General features: G+C 42.6%; 1 protein-coding gene across 4 annotated transcripts in view; it reads right to left on the bottom strand.

The window, feature by feature from the left end:
• Positions 1-729, bottom strand: part of LOC138299094 (zinc finger protein 75A-like) — a 100266-nt gene extending 99537 nt beyond the window's left edge. For 2 of the 4 annotated variants that reach the window (XM_069237109.1, XM_069237127.1), the window contains exon 1: positions 473-729. In XM_069237109.1, coding sequence (XP_069093210.1) covers positions 473-496 — 24 coding nt within the window. In that variant the 5' untranslated portion in view covers positions 497-729. The remainder of the gene's footprint in view (positions 1-472) is intronic. The other 2 variants (XM_069237100.1, XM_069237118.1) reach the window with 1 other exon arrangement.
• Positions 730-17165: the final 16436 nt, after the last annotated feature.

The following is a 17165-nucleotide window of genomic DNA, read 5'->3' as shown; positions in this document are numbered from 1 at the left end:
GAGTTATGAAGGTGAAGCATCACACCTGAAAATCCCAGTAACATGCATTTATCAAAGAATATGTGATTTCCAAAGTGGAAACCGAGTAAATAAAAGCTGCGTAGACCCTTTCAACTCTGCTAATATATTCTTACAGTTTTTTAAGGGTGGGGGTTCACCGTAAGGTGCCCAAAAGCCTTTCTCGAAGGCGTTGACAAAACAACATTTTTAATGCTATAAAAAAAAAATCTGACTACATAAAAATATAAAAAAACACAAATACTTTGTAACGTGGGCCGCAAATCAGGTGCATCCTACGTTACCGACCTCACCACGTCTCTGGTAGATATTTTAATAAAAGTCAGAGGAACCACTGAAGCACATTTTGGAGAAAACTATTTCCAATTACATCACGTTAATTGTTTTTTAAAGTTCGTTTAAGATACAATTAATTAATTTACACCTGCAATTTGCCACTGAAAAAGTTACTCACCCTATATGTATCCTGCTGAGACATTCCTGCCTTGATCGACTCTGCCCAGGTGAGACGTCAATGTGTGCGAAAAAACACGGATAGAAAGTGCGAAAGGGAAATGAGTGACAGGCGTCTTCTCTTGTATCAGGAGTCTAGTTTGGAAAAATATGAAGCCTACCACATCCACACACCGCTTCCTAAATAACAATAGTTAGCGAGTTTCTCAATCTTAACTACACAGTACGTCAGATTGCTACTGTACACCAAGACCCACTGCGCATGCTTGGGCGGAGCAGTACTACTGTCTCGGCGAGAGACCTGTCGAGCATGTGCAGTAGAGGGAGAAAATATGTGCTTCCAGGGGAGAGAACACCTTCCTTCAGCGTGAATAAATAAATACCGTAGCTGATCTTTTCCCGTTTGCACCGCAGACGGTAGTAAAACGTTTGCGGAGAAAATGAGGATATAAGAATGAAAGACACTCTTTTCTGAAAGCCCTCAAATCCCTTCCCCACACTTACATTGACGAAGAAAGGTAGCTGGGTGTTGAGGGAGCTCGAAAGAGATCCAAAAATTAAACTCTGGATCGAAGGTATATCGGTTGAAACACATTAGCCTTCAGAGATAATTGCTTTGAGGACGGAAATATAAGTCTCCGTTCAGACAGCGAGACAGTGTGCATTTCGTACAATTACTGAATATAACTGAAACAGTGCACTCTTTTCCAGTGCAGAGTAAAGCTACCTGTTAGGTACACAGATTAACCCATTTGTTGACTGCAAAACCAGGAAGATTTATTAAGGGTTAAAATCATTAGAAAAACGAATTGGATGGTTAGAAGTCCTTTAATTAGTCAATTATATCAGAAATAGCATGAATCTCAGATTAAAATGCAAGAAATAATTAAAGAGAACCAAATATAGTTCAGTTGTACTGAATTATTAAGCAGAAAGCAAAGGTCAGACTAGTGTGGTGCTGCCTCCTGAAAACAAGGGAAAGAATGAACCCACCACCCCCTATAAAGGGCTTCTTTTATGATGTGCTATATAATGAAATCCATACATTTATCACAGTTATGCAAAAGTCACACGGTTTGCCACAATCATGTTAAAAGGAGAACAATATAGTTTCTGACCTCACATTCTCCCACAGATTCACATAGGAGTTCCCATCCTTGGTGCCCTTCATACACCTAAATTGTTAATACAATTGTCATTACCTAATATGCCAGGACAAGTTCTCATACGGAAGAATCACACAGTGGTCCCAATCAATGAGGCCTTGAGAAAATTCACTCTTGGAACAGCGTGGTGGAAAAGAAATATTATTGTATACATGGGAAAGTGACAGTACATCTAAAAACACTGTTTACAAAGTTGCATAGACATGACTCATTTGTGTGCAGGGTAGACAAAAGTGAAAAGATAACTATGCATTGAAAGGTAGCTGCAAGCAGCACTGAACATTTTGAAATCTGGGCCCACATTGACTAATGTTAGAGTAAGTGCAGTTTCCTCAGCATGATGTCTTTGTTTCAACTACATGTTAATTATAAAATCGTAATGCTATTGTGCTTTTTATTATAAATCCTCTTTCAATACCTCCCTATTGATTTTAATTCATCACAATCCATAATTCATTAACAAGATCGTTTTACAATACAGTTTTCAATAATTTCAACCCTTTGCATCTGGATTTCTCCAACTCCTTCATTCTATTATACACAGCAACTTTGATATCTTCCATCTCATGCACTTTTCTCCTTCTGATTCTTTCGCTCATTGCAGACAACTTCCTTTTACATCCACAATTTTATCGTTTCTTAAAGAGAATACATCCCAAACATTAAAAGAGAAACCTCAATTACACAAATGAAAACTACTTCAATTGCCATTATTATTTTCCTTGTGGTTACATTTTTAACTGTTCACCAACCTTTGAGAATGATTCTCCAATCACACCAGCCCATGATTTACCTACCTCCTATGCACTTTCTTTCCCAAAGCCTTTGCTTTACACATGATGTTACTAATATTCACTATATAATTATCAATTTACTTACTGTTATCAGGCACATGCGTGCAACATTGCTGCACTCACAACATGCAACAGGCACCACCTTCTTTCACAATGAATGTATGTAAAGAAAGACTGTTTGCACAAGTTTAGCACATACAGCCATTAATTCTTTGTTAATACTTGTTAGAGTACCAGCCGTAATAGTAGCCAACCAAACTATTAATGTAGCTTACTTTCTAATCTTCATCTTTTTTTAAGCCACACCAATAGAAGAATTCATAGCACCAAATATATCCCCCAACACTTGACCAAACTATGTTCCTCCCTCTTGAAATCCTTCTCACCCTTGTGGCTAATCTCATCTACATGATAAACACGAGAAATACTAAAGGTAAATAGCAGCTGTTCACCCAATTATGTGGGAGTTTTAAATAAGCAGTCTTATCACACACATAATAAATTCCTTTAAGAATAGGTTCGCTCCCAGTCAAACCCTCATTAGTAACTAAATACCTTTGTTCACACTTGCTCCATCCTACCACTTTTAATGATTCGTCACTCTGGGTCTTCTTACGTACCATACAAATTATCCCCTTTCATGCTTGACCACAACTAAGTCTTGGATGTACCTTTGTATTTTTTAATCTTTCTTCCTTTTCTGTCTCTAACTCCATCTTTCTTGTTTCCTCCCAGTTTCTGCTAATTTTATCCCTTCTTTCCCTAAACTCCTTCACAATCTCCCTTTCAACCTTATTTAGTCTGCATGCAACCTTATTATTAGTGTTGTTAATTTGTTCAATGAGCTTTACATATTTTTATATAGTCCCAAAGCTTTTTATTTCTATAGAAGCAATTCGAGTTCTGACAATAGACAATCTTTCCAGTGAAAGAGAAACACTATAATCTGAAAGAGTTAATTCCAGGGAGCCCTATCGATGGAACACATTTATAAATATACTATGCAACAAAGGTAGGTAAGAGGGAGGTGCTGATATGTCACACCCTCAGCAGCTGATGCAGGTAAGAAGGTACATATATAACAATCACATATACTCATAATATTTGAGTACTCTTCTAACAAATTAAAATGTATGTTCTTCCTAACATCACCTACAAACTTATTGCTATGCATCATTTTGTTATTTTCAACATTTCTACTATTCATCAAGGCCTAGTTAACTCTCTCTTGAGCTGAGGCATGCCCATCTTAAGTCCTAAATCCCACTAATAAGCGAACTATACATATTAATATGGTTACTAAAATTAAGTGTAAAGGTTTGCAGCATTTTCTTACTATTTGCCATGTTTCTTTTATGAATAAGTCTAAAAGAAAAGATATAAAATCAAAACAATCTAACCGCAAAATCAATAAAACTGCACAGTTAGTTCCTGTGTTTAATGCCTTTCAAGAAGGAAAGCTTAGTATCTGACTGGATGCCTAAGGTATAAAACAAACAGACCCTCACTATGAAAGTTCACAACCTCAAAAATTCAGTTGAAATTTCAGTCCGTTATTTCATTAGGAAGTTATTCAAGAATGATTGTTTTAGCCTTTTAACCAGCTCTAGCACTTTTTTGCCATTTGACTTTGGGCTATTCACTATCATTGTTATCATGTGCTCCGTTCCTTTTTCAGCTGTCATGAGTCTTTGTTCTGTCTTCAGTTTTCATTTCTTTCTTCCTGCACCTTTTGGCTGCCTTACTTCAAAATACATTTTTCCACTTGAACTGCTTACGACTGACTCTGATTTACAAAGCTCATTTTCATTTTCATATCCATTTCAAACCACTGCTGGTACCCTTACTTCAATTGCCACAGGTTGAGGACAGTTTTGATTTGCTCATCTTTTTCCTTGATGCAGACCAAGGCTTACCAGGGGCTCGAGAGGTACGGAGCTTTGTATTAGACCATTGGAATGTTGGCAGCTCCATTGAAAACAATGGAGTGCTCAGGGCTTTTACTGGCCGGTAAAAGCCCGCAGCGCCAACATTCCAATCTTCTTTGTTCACAGCAGCAGCTGTGAACAAAGCCTCACGGAGCCTGAGGGGATTTTAATCCCCTCCGGTTCCGTGAAGCCTTTGTTTTATTTAGGAGAACATTCTGCCCTCTAATGGCAGAATGTTCTAATAGCCTTAGAACCCGCCGTAGCGGGCTCTACCGGCTAAAAAGGCCCTCTCCCTTGTTAAAGGCCCTCAGCTTTGGCTCAGAGCGGGCCTTTAATGGCCGGTAGAGCCCGCTACGGCGGGTTCTAAGGCCATAATAGGCCTCAAAAGAAAGAAAGAAGGCCCACTCTGGTCAACATATGGCTCAAGAGGGAAACGTGCAGGAGCGAGACAAATACAGGCCTAATCCTGGGTACCATGTTAAAATGGAATAGAGGGGCAGAAAGAAAAATGAAGGAACAGGCTAGGTGCAGGGCAAAGCAGTTGCAGCCGGTCCTCGCATACCACAGATAATTTAGAAGGCCACCCACACAAGAGCCTGAGCCACTTCCTGATACGAGTGTTAGGAGGAGGGGTACATCATAGCAGACCTGAAAGGAAGACATGGGATTCTTGTGAGTGTCAAGGTTGATAGAGGAGGGAGGATAGGCCATAAAACTTCAGAGTATGAGAGTAGTGTAGGGAGGAAACACAGATAGAATTCCAAGGGTGAGATCAAAAGACACTGTGCTCGTTAAAGGATGCATACGTATATTATATACGCTACAGCTGCATTTTTATTGACAAGTAGTCAGATGCGTTTAGTGAGAATTATTGCTTGTGCCAAGAATGAAGGTAGATAAGATTTTTTTGAGCTACTGTGTTAACTGGAAATATGCTAAGAAAGCATATATGAACTAAGCCTATAAAAGACACTGTTTGTAAAAGCTGAGTTGAGTGTGGTTTCAGTTACAGAACTGAGCTGTGCTCCCAGGCGTATTATTCTTTGATAAATACTATATTGCTACCACAGTTGTGTCACTTCTTTATTCCTGAAAACTCAACTACAGCTTTAATCTCTGTTTGATCTCGTTTTTTGGCTCTAATCTGGAGACTCTTGAATGTTGTCCCTCTGGTCTTACCCGTATATCTTTAGGGCTTAATTTGACTGGCGTTGCTGACACCTATTTTGTAAAGACCCATCTAGTGCTTGTTCTCCCTCAGGATACATCAGACAAGGGTTCACTTCAGTGAATCAGTGTCTGTTGTCACCACATCTTCCACAGCTTACTTCACCCTCTGGGTAAATCTGCTGTGGCAATCCAGCAAATTTCACAGCAGCATTGGCCACAAGTATCACTTCATTACGGCCTTTCCAGCGAGGTTCCAGACAAGTCTTGCAAACATTATATTTCACCGAAATCCAGTCACCAGGGTTGAGATGTTGGCACTATTCCTGTCCCACTGCTGGTCGCCAAGTCGATCTGATGACACAATGAATGAACTATATCAGCTAGTTTCGTGCAATACTCAAGAACAGTGTCATCTGTGATATTCATGATTGTAGCTGCAGAGACAGAAGGGTCTCACCATCAGCACTCCATGTGGAGAAAAACCTGTTCTTTTACATGGCTTGTGTCTGAGGCTCATCAAGATAAATGGGAGTGCGTTGGGCCATCTTGGTGAGGTGGGGGCTCAGACCTTTGCTATTCTTGATATCAAAGTACTATTAACTTGCTGAATGAATAATTTGTAGCAAAAATTACATTGTGGGTCAATGTTTAGAGCTATACAGTATAACTTCTTTATTTTGTTTTTGCAGTGCGTCCCACAATCTGATTATAAAGAAAATGTCATCCCAGATTTAGGGATCAAGTAACTCAATATTAGTTTGAACACAGTGAGCCTATTACATGGTCTAGTTGGGCATGCCTTTGCCCACTTAGGGACCATGCATACTACTACTAAGCTATCTGTGACTCCATTACAAATAGTTATTTCAAAAAAGTCTAGCTGCATGCAGCTGAATGGGCCATCGACTTTCCTATGTAACTCATGGTCACAACTGTTTTCTTACTGCTTTTAAATTGCTGGCATGTAATACATCATTGACACAAACAATGTGGTAATATAGGCCTACCATCATTTGAAAACCACGTCTCACTTGCATCTTTGATACATCCTTCCCTTCCCCACTTCTCTTTCCCATTTTCTGGTCGTCCATGTTGGAGTTCTCTAATCTTATTGCATGTCTAGTCTGTTGTCAACAACATATTGGTTATGTGGGCACTGTCAGTTTCTGCTAAATCAAATGAGCTGGACTCGGGTGCACTATTTTGCCACCTTATCGGCATATCTCTTGCCCAAGTCGTTGCCATTCTTGTGTGCAGCACATTTCACAACAGAAATATCTCTAAGTAAGTGCAGTGCTTGAAGAGGATTTACAATGTGTATTCAATTGCAGTTGAGGGAACCAGAGGCTGTCATAAAAACCCTTTTAACGATAACTGCGTAAGGTCGTAGACCATGCCAAAACCGTATTGGTTGTCAGTGTAGATTGTAACACTCCAATCAGTCCCCACAGAACATGCTTTTGTCAAAGTGATGAGTTCAGCAACTTGTGCTAAAGATACATTGCTCAAATACAATGCTTCCCCAATACCAGATGTGTTGCAAACTGCAGATGCTGCTTTCAGTGTTAAAGGGTCCCTCTAAATTGGCCATTTCGAGTGGTACACTGTCTGGTCTTGTGTTGGTGCATAACTCTGTGACATCCACACAGTTGTGATCAAAATGTTCTTCATCATCATTATGATATGGAGCTGGGAAAAGTCTTGTGGGATTTAGAACACTGCATTGTCTGATGGAAATGTTTTCAGGAGCCAGGATTACTTGTTCATATTTTGTCAAATGGCTGCTCGTCATATGTTTAGTGCGAGTAAGAGTCAGCAAAATATCAACTGATTGAGGAGCCATCAGAATAGGAGTATAACTCATCACAATTCCTTAACTCTGCTGGGCACTAGATCCAATGTTGCTGAAAAGTAGGCCACTGGCCATTTCACATCTCCTTGGGTCTGCACTAATACAGTTAATGCACACCCTTTGCGTTCATGATAAAACAGGAAAAAAATCCTTCTCATAGTCTGACATTCCTAGAGTTTATGTACTACAGAGGTTGTCTCTTAGCACTAGGGTGGAACTTATTCATTAGCCGTTACAGGGCACCTGGTCACTCACATCATTGTGAGTAAGGCTCTGTAGAGGCTATGACACTAGAGAAAAGTTAGGAATCCACTATTAACAGTAGCTAACCATTCTCACAAACATCCTCACTTCTCTTTATGTGAGGAACCAGCAAAGATAGAATCCCCACCCGGGGTCTCCTTCCCAGCGGTGGAGGGACACCCTAGTCCTCAGGGTCCGTTTAGCAGAGAGTACACAAATCAAGCGGAGTCACCAACTGGAGGAATAAAGAGAAGTTTATTACATGGATTATAGCTCGAGCTAATACAGAGTCCCAGGACAGTCAAGTGACTATCCTACGGAGGCTGCCCCTTCACTCTGGGGGCACCCAACCTTATATACACACAAAACTGCTTAGTCAGAGGACAACTCCACCCCTAGCGTATTCAAGGTCCTCTGCGACCTTCAGAATATTTCAGGGATACACGTGTGGTGGGAGAAGGTACAGATGCAGCTGGCAGGAGGTGGCAACGACCTGTACGAACCTATTCTGGCAGTTACTGATTAAGCACAAACATTCTCGGAACTACGGTTAGAACAAGTAAATTACAGCGATAAGCAGATTGCAGCCCAAGGCTGTGAACACAAGGTCAATCATCAAAGTTCAGGAGGTTTGTCGAGCACATGGCAACATAATAAAGATAAACAGATGCCTAGCAGCTATGGTGTATGATTAAGTTTATGCACATTTTCTCAATCCCTCCTTTTGCCATTGTGAGGCAAGTTTGAACGTCATTCAGTGTCTATGTTAATGGACATAAGGTCTTTTATCTCATGCTCAAGGGACAGCATAGCTGTGTGTTGATGAGGGCGAACAGGCCAGGGGGCCAGGGATGCCATACAGCAACTGCACAAAGCAGGTAGGCACTGTACACAAAGACAACAGGTGAGGAATACAGCAGCGAGCACAAAAAGGAATATTAGTATCTTTCAGCCCCATTGGGAAATCAAGCCCCAAAACCAGTCAGTTAAGGACCATGTTCCTTCGTCTTGGTGTATTGTGGAAGCTATCATATGCAACCTTTGAATAGCTTTATACACTGAAGGGGCATTTTCTGGTATATAAACGCAGCAGCTCGATCCGATCAAAGTACAAACTCCACCACGGTCCTCCAAGATGATGTTTTGAAGAGTGACAAGGCGGTCAGCAGCGAGCTCTGCAGTGTGTGTGAGATGTCTGATATCCCTACTGTTCATCATAGGGCCCCAAAATGGAAGGACTCCTTTAAAGTAGTCCAATGCTTCTTGTGCTGAGGTATCTTCTGCAGATATTACCCCTCTCCGAGTCCTGTGGTGTTGAGGGCCAGCTGTGTAAGTTGGTGGTAGTAACCAAAGAATGTAACACGTGCCGGTCCAGGTGGGTACCAAGGAGGTGTAGGCATTATTACCACAAACAAAATACGAGTTTCGTGATGGTATCATGGTAGGCCAATTAGTTCCATTCAATATTTCTGTAGCATTACAGTTACTGGCACCTACACTTCTATTACCACTTTTCTGAAAACAAAGTGGAGCCTTCACCTGTGTTACAAAAAATCTTCGGCCAATCCGGGGTGTGGTATTAAAGGATAAAAAATATATGTCAGTAGACCTATTTCGTCGGTCAGCATATTCTGACTTTTCTTCCTTTGTTCCATAAACTCTCGTTCCAGTGGGCCAGCATAATCGGTATAGGTGGGTGACCAATAGTCCGGAATTAGTAGCATCCATTGAGGTAGCCCAAATGGCTGATAGTTCATACCAGTCGCTGCAGGAGCCATCAAAAGAAAAAGGGAATGAAATATATGGCAACCTTCTTTGCACGGAACTCGGTAGCAAGCCACATATCCAACAATTTGTTCTATTTACAGCCAGCTGATGTTGATGTAACATAGATATGAAGGTATTGTTTTGATATTCCTTACGTTGTCCTTCCTCATGGGGTGGTAAGGAAACATGGCTGTGTTCTGAAGGCGGTGGCGTAGTTGGTGAGACCTCTGAATCAAAATCATGTATTACCCACCCAATGCAGGACAGAAGTACCAAAAATAGTATTGTTATGGTGAGACAAGCGATACGTGGGCTTAATAGTCTTTTTAAATTACTTATTTTCTTCTTTTTCCTCTTGTCTTCTTGTATAACACCCATTTCTCTTTATTGCTTGTCCCACTAGCAGTTCAGTCCGACCTAAGCGCTGCCCGTGACTGGTGGTTGCTTCACTGTGGGGGTGATACCAGCAGTCCTATTGACACACTCTGGTCCACCCCGAAAGACAAAATCACGGCCCTGCAGCTATCGTCAGACTTAGTACAGGGGACAAGCAATCAGTTCATTGTTGATTTTCTTATTTTCGTGGGCGGAAATCGTATCTTGTGGACTGTGGTATGGTAGGGTCAGGAAACAATTGTTCAGTGTGACCTAAATCTGAGGGAACCTCCTGCAGCACACTGTTGTTCTGTTTTTTATCACTCCGCGTAGTGTTGCTGAAATGGTCCTCAGTCGTCGGGTGGTCACCACTTTTTATTTCATCAGAGGGTACGAGTAGGGGTACTTTCTTACAGTGGGATGCATGTATCCAATTCTTAGCTCCCTCGACTTTAACTGCTGTTCGAGTAGCAAGAAGGACCTGTTGCGGACCTTTCCATCGAGGTTCGAGACTCTTTTTCCGCTGGAAATTCTTTGTGAGAACCCAGTCGCCAGGTAGTATCTTGTGACCTGGATCAGTGGATACAGATGGGAGTGCTTCACGCACCTGTTGGTGAATAGAACGCAAAGAATTAGTGAGTTCATTTAAATAGTCCATCAAAACAGGATGTTCTAGTTCTGAGTACTTGTGAGGTCGAGGGACCCCCCAGACATTTGCTGGCCTTCCCATCACTATCTCATGGGGTGACAACCCTGATCTAGAGTGAAGCGTCATCCTGACAGACATTAAAGCCAGGGGCAACGCGTCCGGCCACCGTATACCGCGTTCTGGGCATATCTTTGACATCTTCAATTTAAGTGTGCCATTATATTTTTCAACTAGTCCTGCTGACTGGGGGTGGTTAGCTGCATGAAACTTCTGGCGGAGGCCCAACCCTTCACACACCCTTTTCATCACCTGCCCTACAAAATGACCCCCATTATCTGACCAGACACACCTTGGGACCCCAAACCGTGGGAAGAACTCCTTCAGAAGTACCTTTGCGGTAGTAAGGGCAGTATTATCTTTAGTAGGGTAAGCTTCTACCCACTTACTAAACATACAGATCACAACTAGGACATATTTCAAGTTGTTACACCTTTCCATCTCAATATAATCCATTTGTAGTACTTCAATGGGATACATTGGTGGTGAAAAATGCCCAGCGGGGACTGAGGCACCCTTCCCTATGTTATGTTGTAAACAAATCATGCAGGATTTAACCAGTTGGTCAGCTACTCTTCTGATATTTTTATTAGACCAAACCGGATCAAGCAAATTACGGATGCTTTTTGCACTAACGTGTGCAGGACCATGGGCCATAGTCACTACTGGCAGAACGAATGCATCGGGTAACATCCATCTTTCCCTCTGTGACAGATCTGTCCAGCACAGAGTATTTTCATCTAACTTGGACTTCCCTTCTTCCCATTCCTTTCTCTCCTGTTCAGTTGCCTCATCCTGTATCTTCCTGACACTCTCTACCGTGTTCCCAAATATTTCATGGGGACAAACCTTCTCTGTACTATCTACCACATACATGTGTCCTGTCTTTGCATACTCTGTACCTTTTGCTGTCTTATCGGCTAGGGCGTTGCCCCGTCCAGTTTCATCTGTCACCTTTTTGTGTGCACTACACTTCATGATAGCCATTGTTTTGGGCAATGCCAGGGCAGAAAGTAAGTTAGTTATAAGGGTCCCATGTTGAATACGTGTCCCATGTGAGGTGAGGAATCCTCGTTCTGCCCATAAGCGACCAAAATTGTGTGCTACGCCAAATGCATACTGGCTGTCCGTGTAAACATTCACATTAAGTCCTTTACTTAACTCACAGGCTCGTGTTAGAGCTATTAATTCTGCGGCCTGAGCAGAGTTATGTGGTATTCTAGCTGTTTCAACTACAGTGGTAGCTGTTGTAACTGCATAGGCTGCAGAGGTAGTGCCATTGGGTAGCTTGATGCATGCGCCATCTACGTATAATATGCCATCAGGGTCTTTCAGTGGAGTGTCCTGTAAGTCCACTCTCCCTTTTGTTTCATCCTCCGTCCGGAGAATGCAGTCATGTATGTCATCATAAGAATCTTCAGTTTTTTCAGTAATTGGCAATACAGTGGCAGGATTGAGCGTGTTGCACCTTTTTAATGTTATATGACTAGCTAAAAGTGTCAGTTCATAAGTAGTTAATCGTGCATTAGTAAGATGCTGTGTTTTTGTTTTGTTTAATAGTGAGTCAACTGTGTGTGGGACCAACAGGGTGAGGGGTAAATCCATGACTATCCCAGCCGACTGGCGCACTGCGACCGCTGCAGCGGCTACTGCCCGTAGACAACTCGGGAGTGCACGGGCCACTGGATCCAGTAGGGCCAAAAAATAAGCACAGGGGCGTTGTTTGCCGCCATGCTCTTGGGTTAACACTGATAGTGAACATCCATTTCTCTCGCTCACATATAACTGAACATCTTTATGATAATCAGGCGTACCCAGTACAGGTGCTGTGCAGAGTGTATTTTTCAATTCATCAAAACCAAACTGAAAATCGTCATTCCATTCAATTGTTTCAGGACAATCTTTGTGGGTGAGATGCAAAAACGGTTTTATCAAAAGAGAATAATTAGGAATCCATTGACGACAGAAGGAGGTAATACCTATAAAGGCCCTAACCTCTCTCTGTGTCCTTGGAACCGGTATGTCTCGTATAGCTTGTATTCTCTCAGCCGTCAACATACTTCCCTCCTTAGACAGGAGGTGTCCTAGGTATATAACCTCCTGTCTACAATATTGCAATTTGGAGAGGGAGACCTTATGGTGATGGTGTGCAAGATGTTTCAATAAGGCTACAGTATCTGTTTTACAATTTTGTTCTGAAGTGGATGCTATTAAAAGGTCATCCACATATTGAACCAGCGTCGAGGAGCAAGGAAAAACAAGGGTATCTAATTGACCCTTGAGGGCCTGGCTAAAAATGCTAGGCGATTCAGTATAGCCTTGTGGAGCGCGACAGAACCGGAAACTGCGACCACCCAGTGAAAACCCAAAGATGTGTCTGCTATCTGGATGAATGGGAATGCTAAAGAATGCATTCTTAAGATCGATAACAGAGAACCAAGTAGCGGAGGCAGGTATCATTGTTAATAATGTCGTAATGTCAGGAACAACAGGGAACTGGGGTATTACAATCTTATTGACCGCCCGTAAATCAATAACAAATCAGAGTCCTGGAGACGGGGTGCCATCAGATAATTTTTTATGAACAGGAAGGACAGGACTGTTACAATCATTACCACGCGTTTCTTCAATGACACCCAAATCAATCAACTGGGTCACAATATTTTTGAGTTGTTGTTCAATGTGTTGGGATAATTTGTATTGGGGAAGACGAGGCAATTTGGCATTGGCTTTCAAGCGTATGACATACGGTGGTATGTCCAGACATCCAACATCGTCCTTATGTGTGGCCCATAAAATGTCTGGCAAATCTCGAAGTTCGGGTGGAAGTGGTTTTGACAAAAATTTTGACGGGGAAATATTTGGACCTAAAGTGACATGAACTCCATCCGGAGAGCAATAAATGGTGGCGTACAATTTCTTTAATAGGTCCAAACCCAATAAATTCTCACTACAGGCCGAAGTAAGAATGAGAGGGGAGCTAATGGTGTAAGGACCTATAGCAACATGCAGCGGCTGGGAGACGGGGTTAGCCACCGGAACACCAGAAAAACCCATAGAGACGTTAATATTGCCAGACAGAGGGACCCCTTGGACCTCTTCCTGTTTAACAGAACTTTTGGTGGCCCCAGTATCTACCAAAAAATCATGTGAAGTACTGTCTAATTGTACCTCAACTTGAGGGCCATTCTGCCTAACAGGAATAGAAACTGGTCCCACCCCCCTCTGTCGAAGGCTGTCCTATTCAAAGGAGGACCCCTGACCTTCATACGCATCATAGTCGTCATTAAAATATTGTCGCTGGGATGAAGCATCAAAATAATTCGGGCGGGGGGTACTGTGGGACCGTGAAGGGGCCTGCTGGCGGGGTCTGTCTGCAGGACCAGACCTACCACGTGGTCTGTTGTCCTGTTGCGGTGGGGGCCTGGAGTGGCCTGTGGAGTTGTCCTTATTGGGGCAGTCATTCATCCAGTGGCCCTCCTGCTTGCAATAGGCGAACTGATTGTAGGAGAGGGAAGAACGGGGAGGGCGTTGGGACTGCCTTCTGTCATTGGGAGGTCCTTGTGACCTTGATCTGGACTGCTGTTGACGGGGCTGAGGGTAGGCCTGCTGAAATAACACCTTCATTTTCAACTCCTTCGTTTTTTTCTCGTTCTTTTCTTGTTCTTCTATCTCCCTGTTCTCATAATATTGGGCCATTGTCAGTATTCCAGTGGTAGTAGAGACTGGCCACGTACTTTCACACAATTTCAATTTTCCCTTTATGTCTGGTAATAAATTGTCCACGAATTTGTCAACAAAGAGTCTTATCCCCCCTTCAGTAGTCATGTCTTGGCCGCTGTAATCAGAAAAGACACCCTCAAACCTTGTATAAAAGCCTGAAACACCCTCGTCCTTGTTCTGTTTACAGGCGGCCAATTTATCCCATTTTATCCTGTGTGGTGCAAGTATGGTCTTCATTAAATCCAAAATACGCAGTGGGAGAGCCAATATAAGTGGGTCTGGTTTCGCTCCCCCAACCCTGTCCCTTTCTGCTGCTTGCAATTGGTCCCACGTGCCCCCTAGTTCAGCATGGTCGTGCCTCTGTACTTTTGACCATACTTCCTGCGGGACTACTGCTGCCATTAACATGTCAATATCGGACAACGTCATAGTACAGGATTCAAGAATTTGTTGCAGTTCTTTATAATATCCTGCAGGATTCTTACGGGGGTCAGGTAAGGCGGCTTTTAGGGTATATGTTTCAGATCTTTTCCATGGAGTGTGTACCCACATTTGTTGAAAATGCCCTGCGGTAATAACTTGGCCAGCGTTATCCATCACCGGCTCTCGCCAAACCGGCGGAACCTCTCTCATGGGAAACATGGATGCCCTTATAGAAGGGCTACATGTCCACAGGCGGTCCCTATATACGAGAAGAGTAACAACATAATCATGTAGACCAGAACCAAACGGCAGTCCAGTAGAGGAGAGTTTTCAGAGGTCCACCAGTCCTGCGGGAGCTGAGGAACCATCATCCTCATATTCTTGTATTATAATGTTGCACATAAGGGTAGCTGCATGTAACTGAACTAAACTATCCCATTGTTTCATAGTGTGGACAATGTCCCTGACCCCATAGTCATTCCAATTAGTCATCCACTTCCGTGTCATTTCTTCAATGACATCTTCCTCTTGTGAATTAGAGAACAAGTGTCCGCGGAGGGTGCGCTTTCGCGGGGTCATGGGACGGGGGTATGTGTGGTGTCTAAACAGGAGTCAGGGGTGGGCCAAACGGGGGCCAGTCGAGGGGTGTGTACAGTCGGGCGGGGTGTATCCTCTACAGGTCTGGTGACAGGAGGGGTGGTGGTGGGTGGCGGAGCACTCGCCTGAGATCCAACCAGGGGTGGCACAATAGGGTCACCTGGTGCAGGTTGAGGATGTAGTGTAGGATATATTGGTGGAGTATATAACGGGGGTTTATCTAACATATCGTTTAAAAGGGGGTCTTCCTCTTGTGGCTTATCCACTACTGTCCTGGAAGGGTAACACTTATCAGTTTGTAAGTGAAGCCTTCGGTCATGTTCTAAAATTTTCTGTTGATGTTCAGCTAAGTCAGAGTCCATTACCTTTTCATTCACCGTCCTGGTCTTATGTCTCTGTAATTCTTTCTCTGCCTTCCTACGTCTTTGGTCTGCTTCTTTCTGCCAAGTCCGTAGTGAATCAAACATCCCTGGTCTACTTTTTGTCACAAACAAACGTTCCTGTAAATAGTCTAATTTATCTTTATCAAATGTCCCGTGAATATGTCATTGTAAATCAGAACTACCTTTGGTTCTTTTTCTCCATATATCAGACCAGATAATCGGACCTATGCCATATTTAACATATATATCATGATTCGGAGTCCCGGCCGGAAGAGCGGGGCATGTTTCCTCCAGGCGGGAGTCCGTACTGCAAAGACAACAACACAATTTCCTAAAACAACTGAACGCTGGCATTCTTCCAGTATTTAAAAAAAAGAAATTCTTACACCAGTGGTTTGAATACACCAAATGAGTGGCAAATATGCCCTATGCTTCCTATATACTTAAATGACAACTGAGGTCAGTCTTACCACTGATGTCGATCTTTGCAAAGAGCGATAGAAACGGTACAATACTCACAGACCTATTTTTAGACAGGAATCTTTCAACTCCCGTCCTTACCTGACACTTCTGTTATAGTCCGACAGTTGGGGACTCCAGTAGTTCACGGAAAACAGAGACCCGAATTCAGACAGCACCAGGAGAAGTCGAGCCGGCTGGAAGACACACAGTGGAGATCCGCAGGTCCACGACAGAGAACTGTCCTGCCATTTGATAAGTTTTGTTTTGACCAATGACTTTGTGTTTCACCACTGCGCATATTAGTTGCTCAATGTTCACCAGTAGCACATGGTATGTTTTGTTCAGTTGAGCCGCCTATTGGCTTTGACATGGCATTAGCCATTACTTTCTGTATTCAGTTTAGCCGCCTATGGGCTTTGACATTGCATTAGTCATTACATTCTGTATTGTGCCTATTGGCTTTGACATGGCATTAGCCATTACTTTCTGTATTCAGTTGAGCCGCCTATGGGCTTTGACATTGCATTAGTCATTACATTCTGTATTGTGCCTATTGGCTTTGACATGGCATTAGCCATTACTTTCTGTATTCAGTTTAGCCGCCTATGGGCTTTGACATTGCATTAGCCATTACATTCTGTATTCTGCCTATTGACTTTGACATGCTATTAGATATTCTGCCTATGGGCTTTGACATGATATTATATATTGCATTTTGTATTCAGCTTAACTGCCTATTGGCTTTGACATGATATTCAGCTTAACTGCCTATTGGCTTTGACATGATATTAGACATTGCATTTTGTATTCAGCTCAGCTGCCTATTGGCTTTGACATGATATTATACATTGCATTTTATATTCAGCTCAGCTGCCTATGGGCTTTGACATGATATAAGACATTGCATTTTGTATTCAGCTTAGATGCCTATTGGCTTTGACATGACACTAGACATTGCATTTGATATTTAGGTTAGCTGCCTATTGCCTTTAACATGACATTGCATTTGATATTTAGGTTAGCTGCCCATTGCCTGTGGAGTTAGACATTGCAGTTGAGAATCCAAGCTGTATTTTTCCAAGCTGTGTTTTTGCACCAGAGAACC

Source organism: Pleurodeles waltl, chromosome 1_2 (assembly GCF_031143425.1).
Source record: "Pleurodeles waltl isolate 20211129_DDA chromosome 1_2, aPleWal1.hap1.20221129, whole genome shotgun sequence".
Taxonomy (NCBI): Eukaryota; Metazoa; Chordata; class Amphibia; order Caudata; family Salamandridae; genus Pleurodeles; species Pleurodeles waltl.
This window is presented reverse-complemented; position numbering and strand designations above follow the sequence as displayed.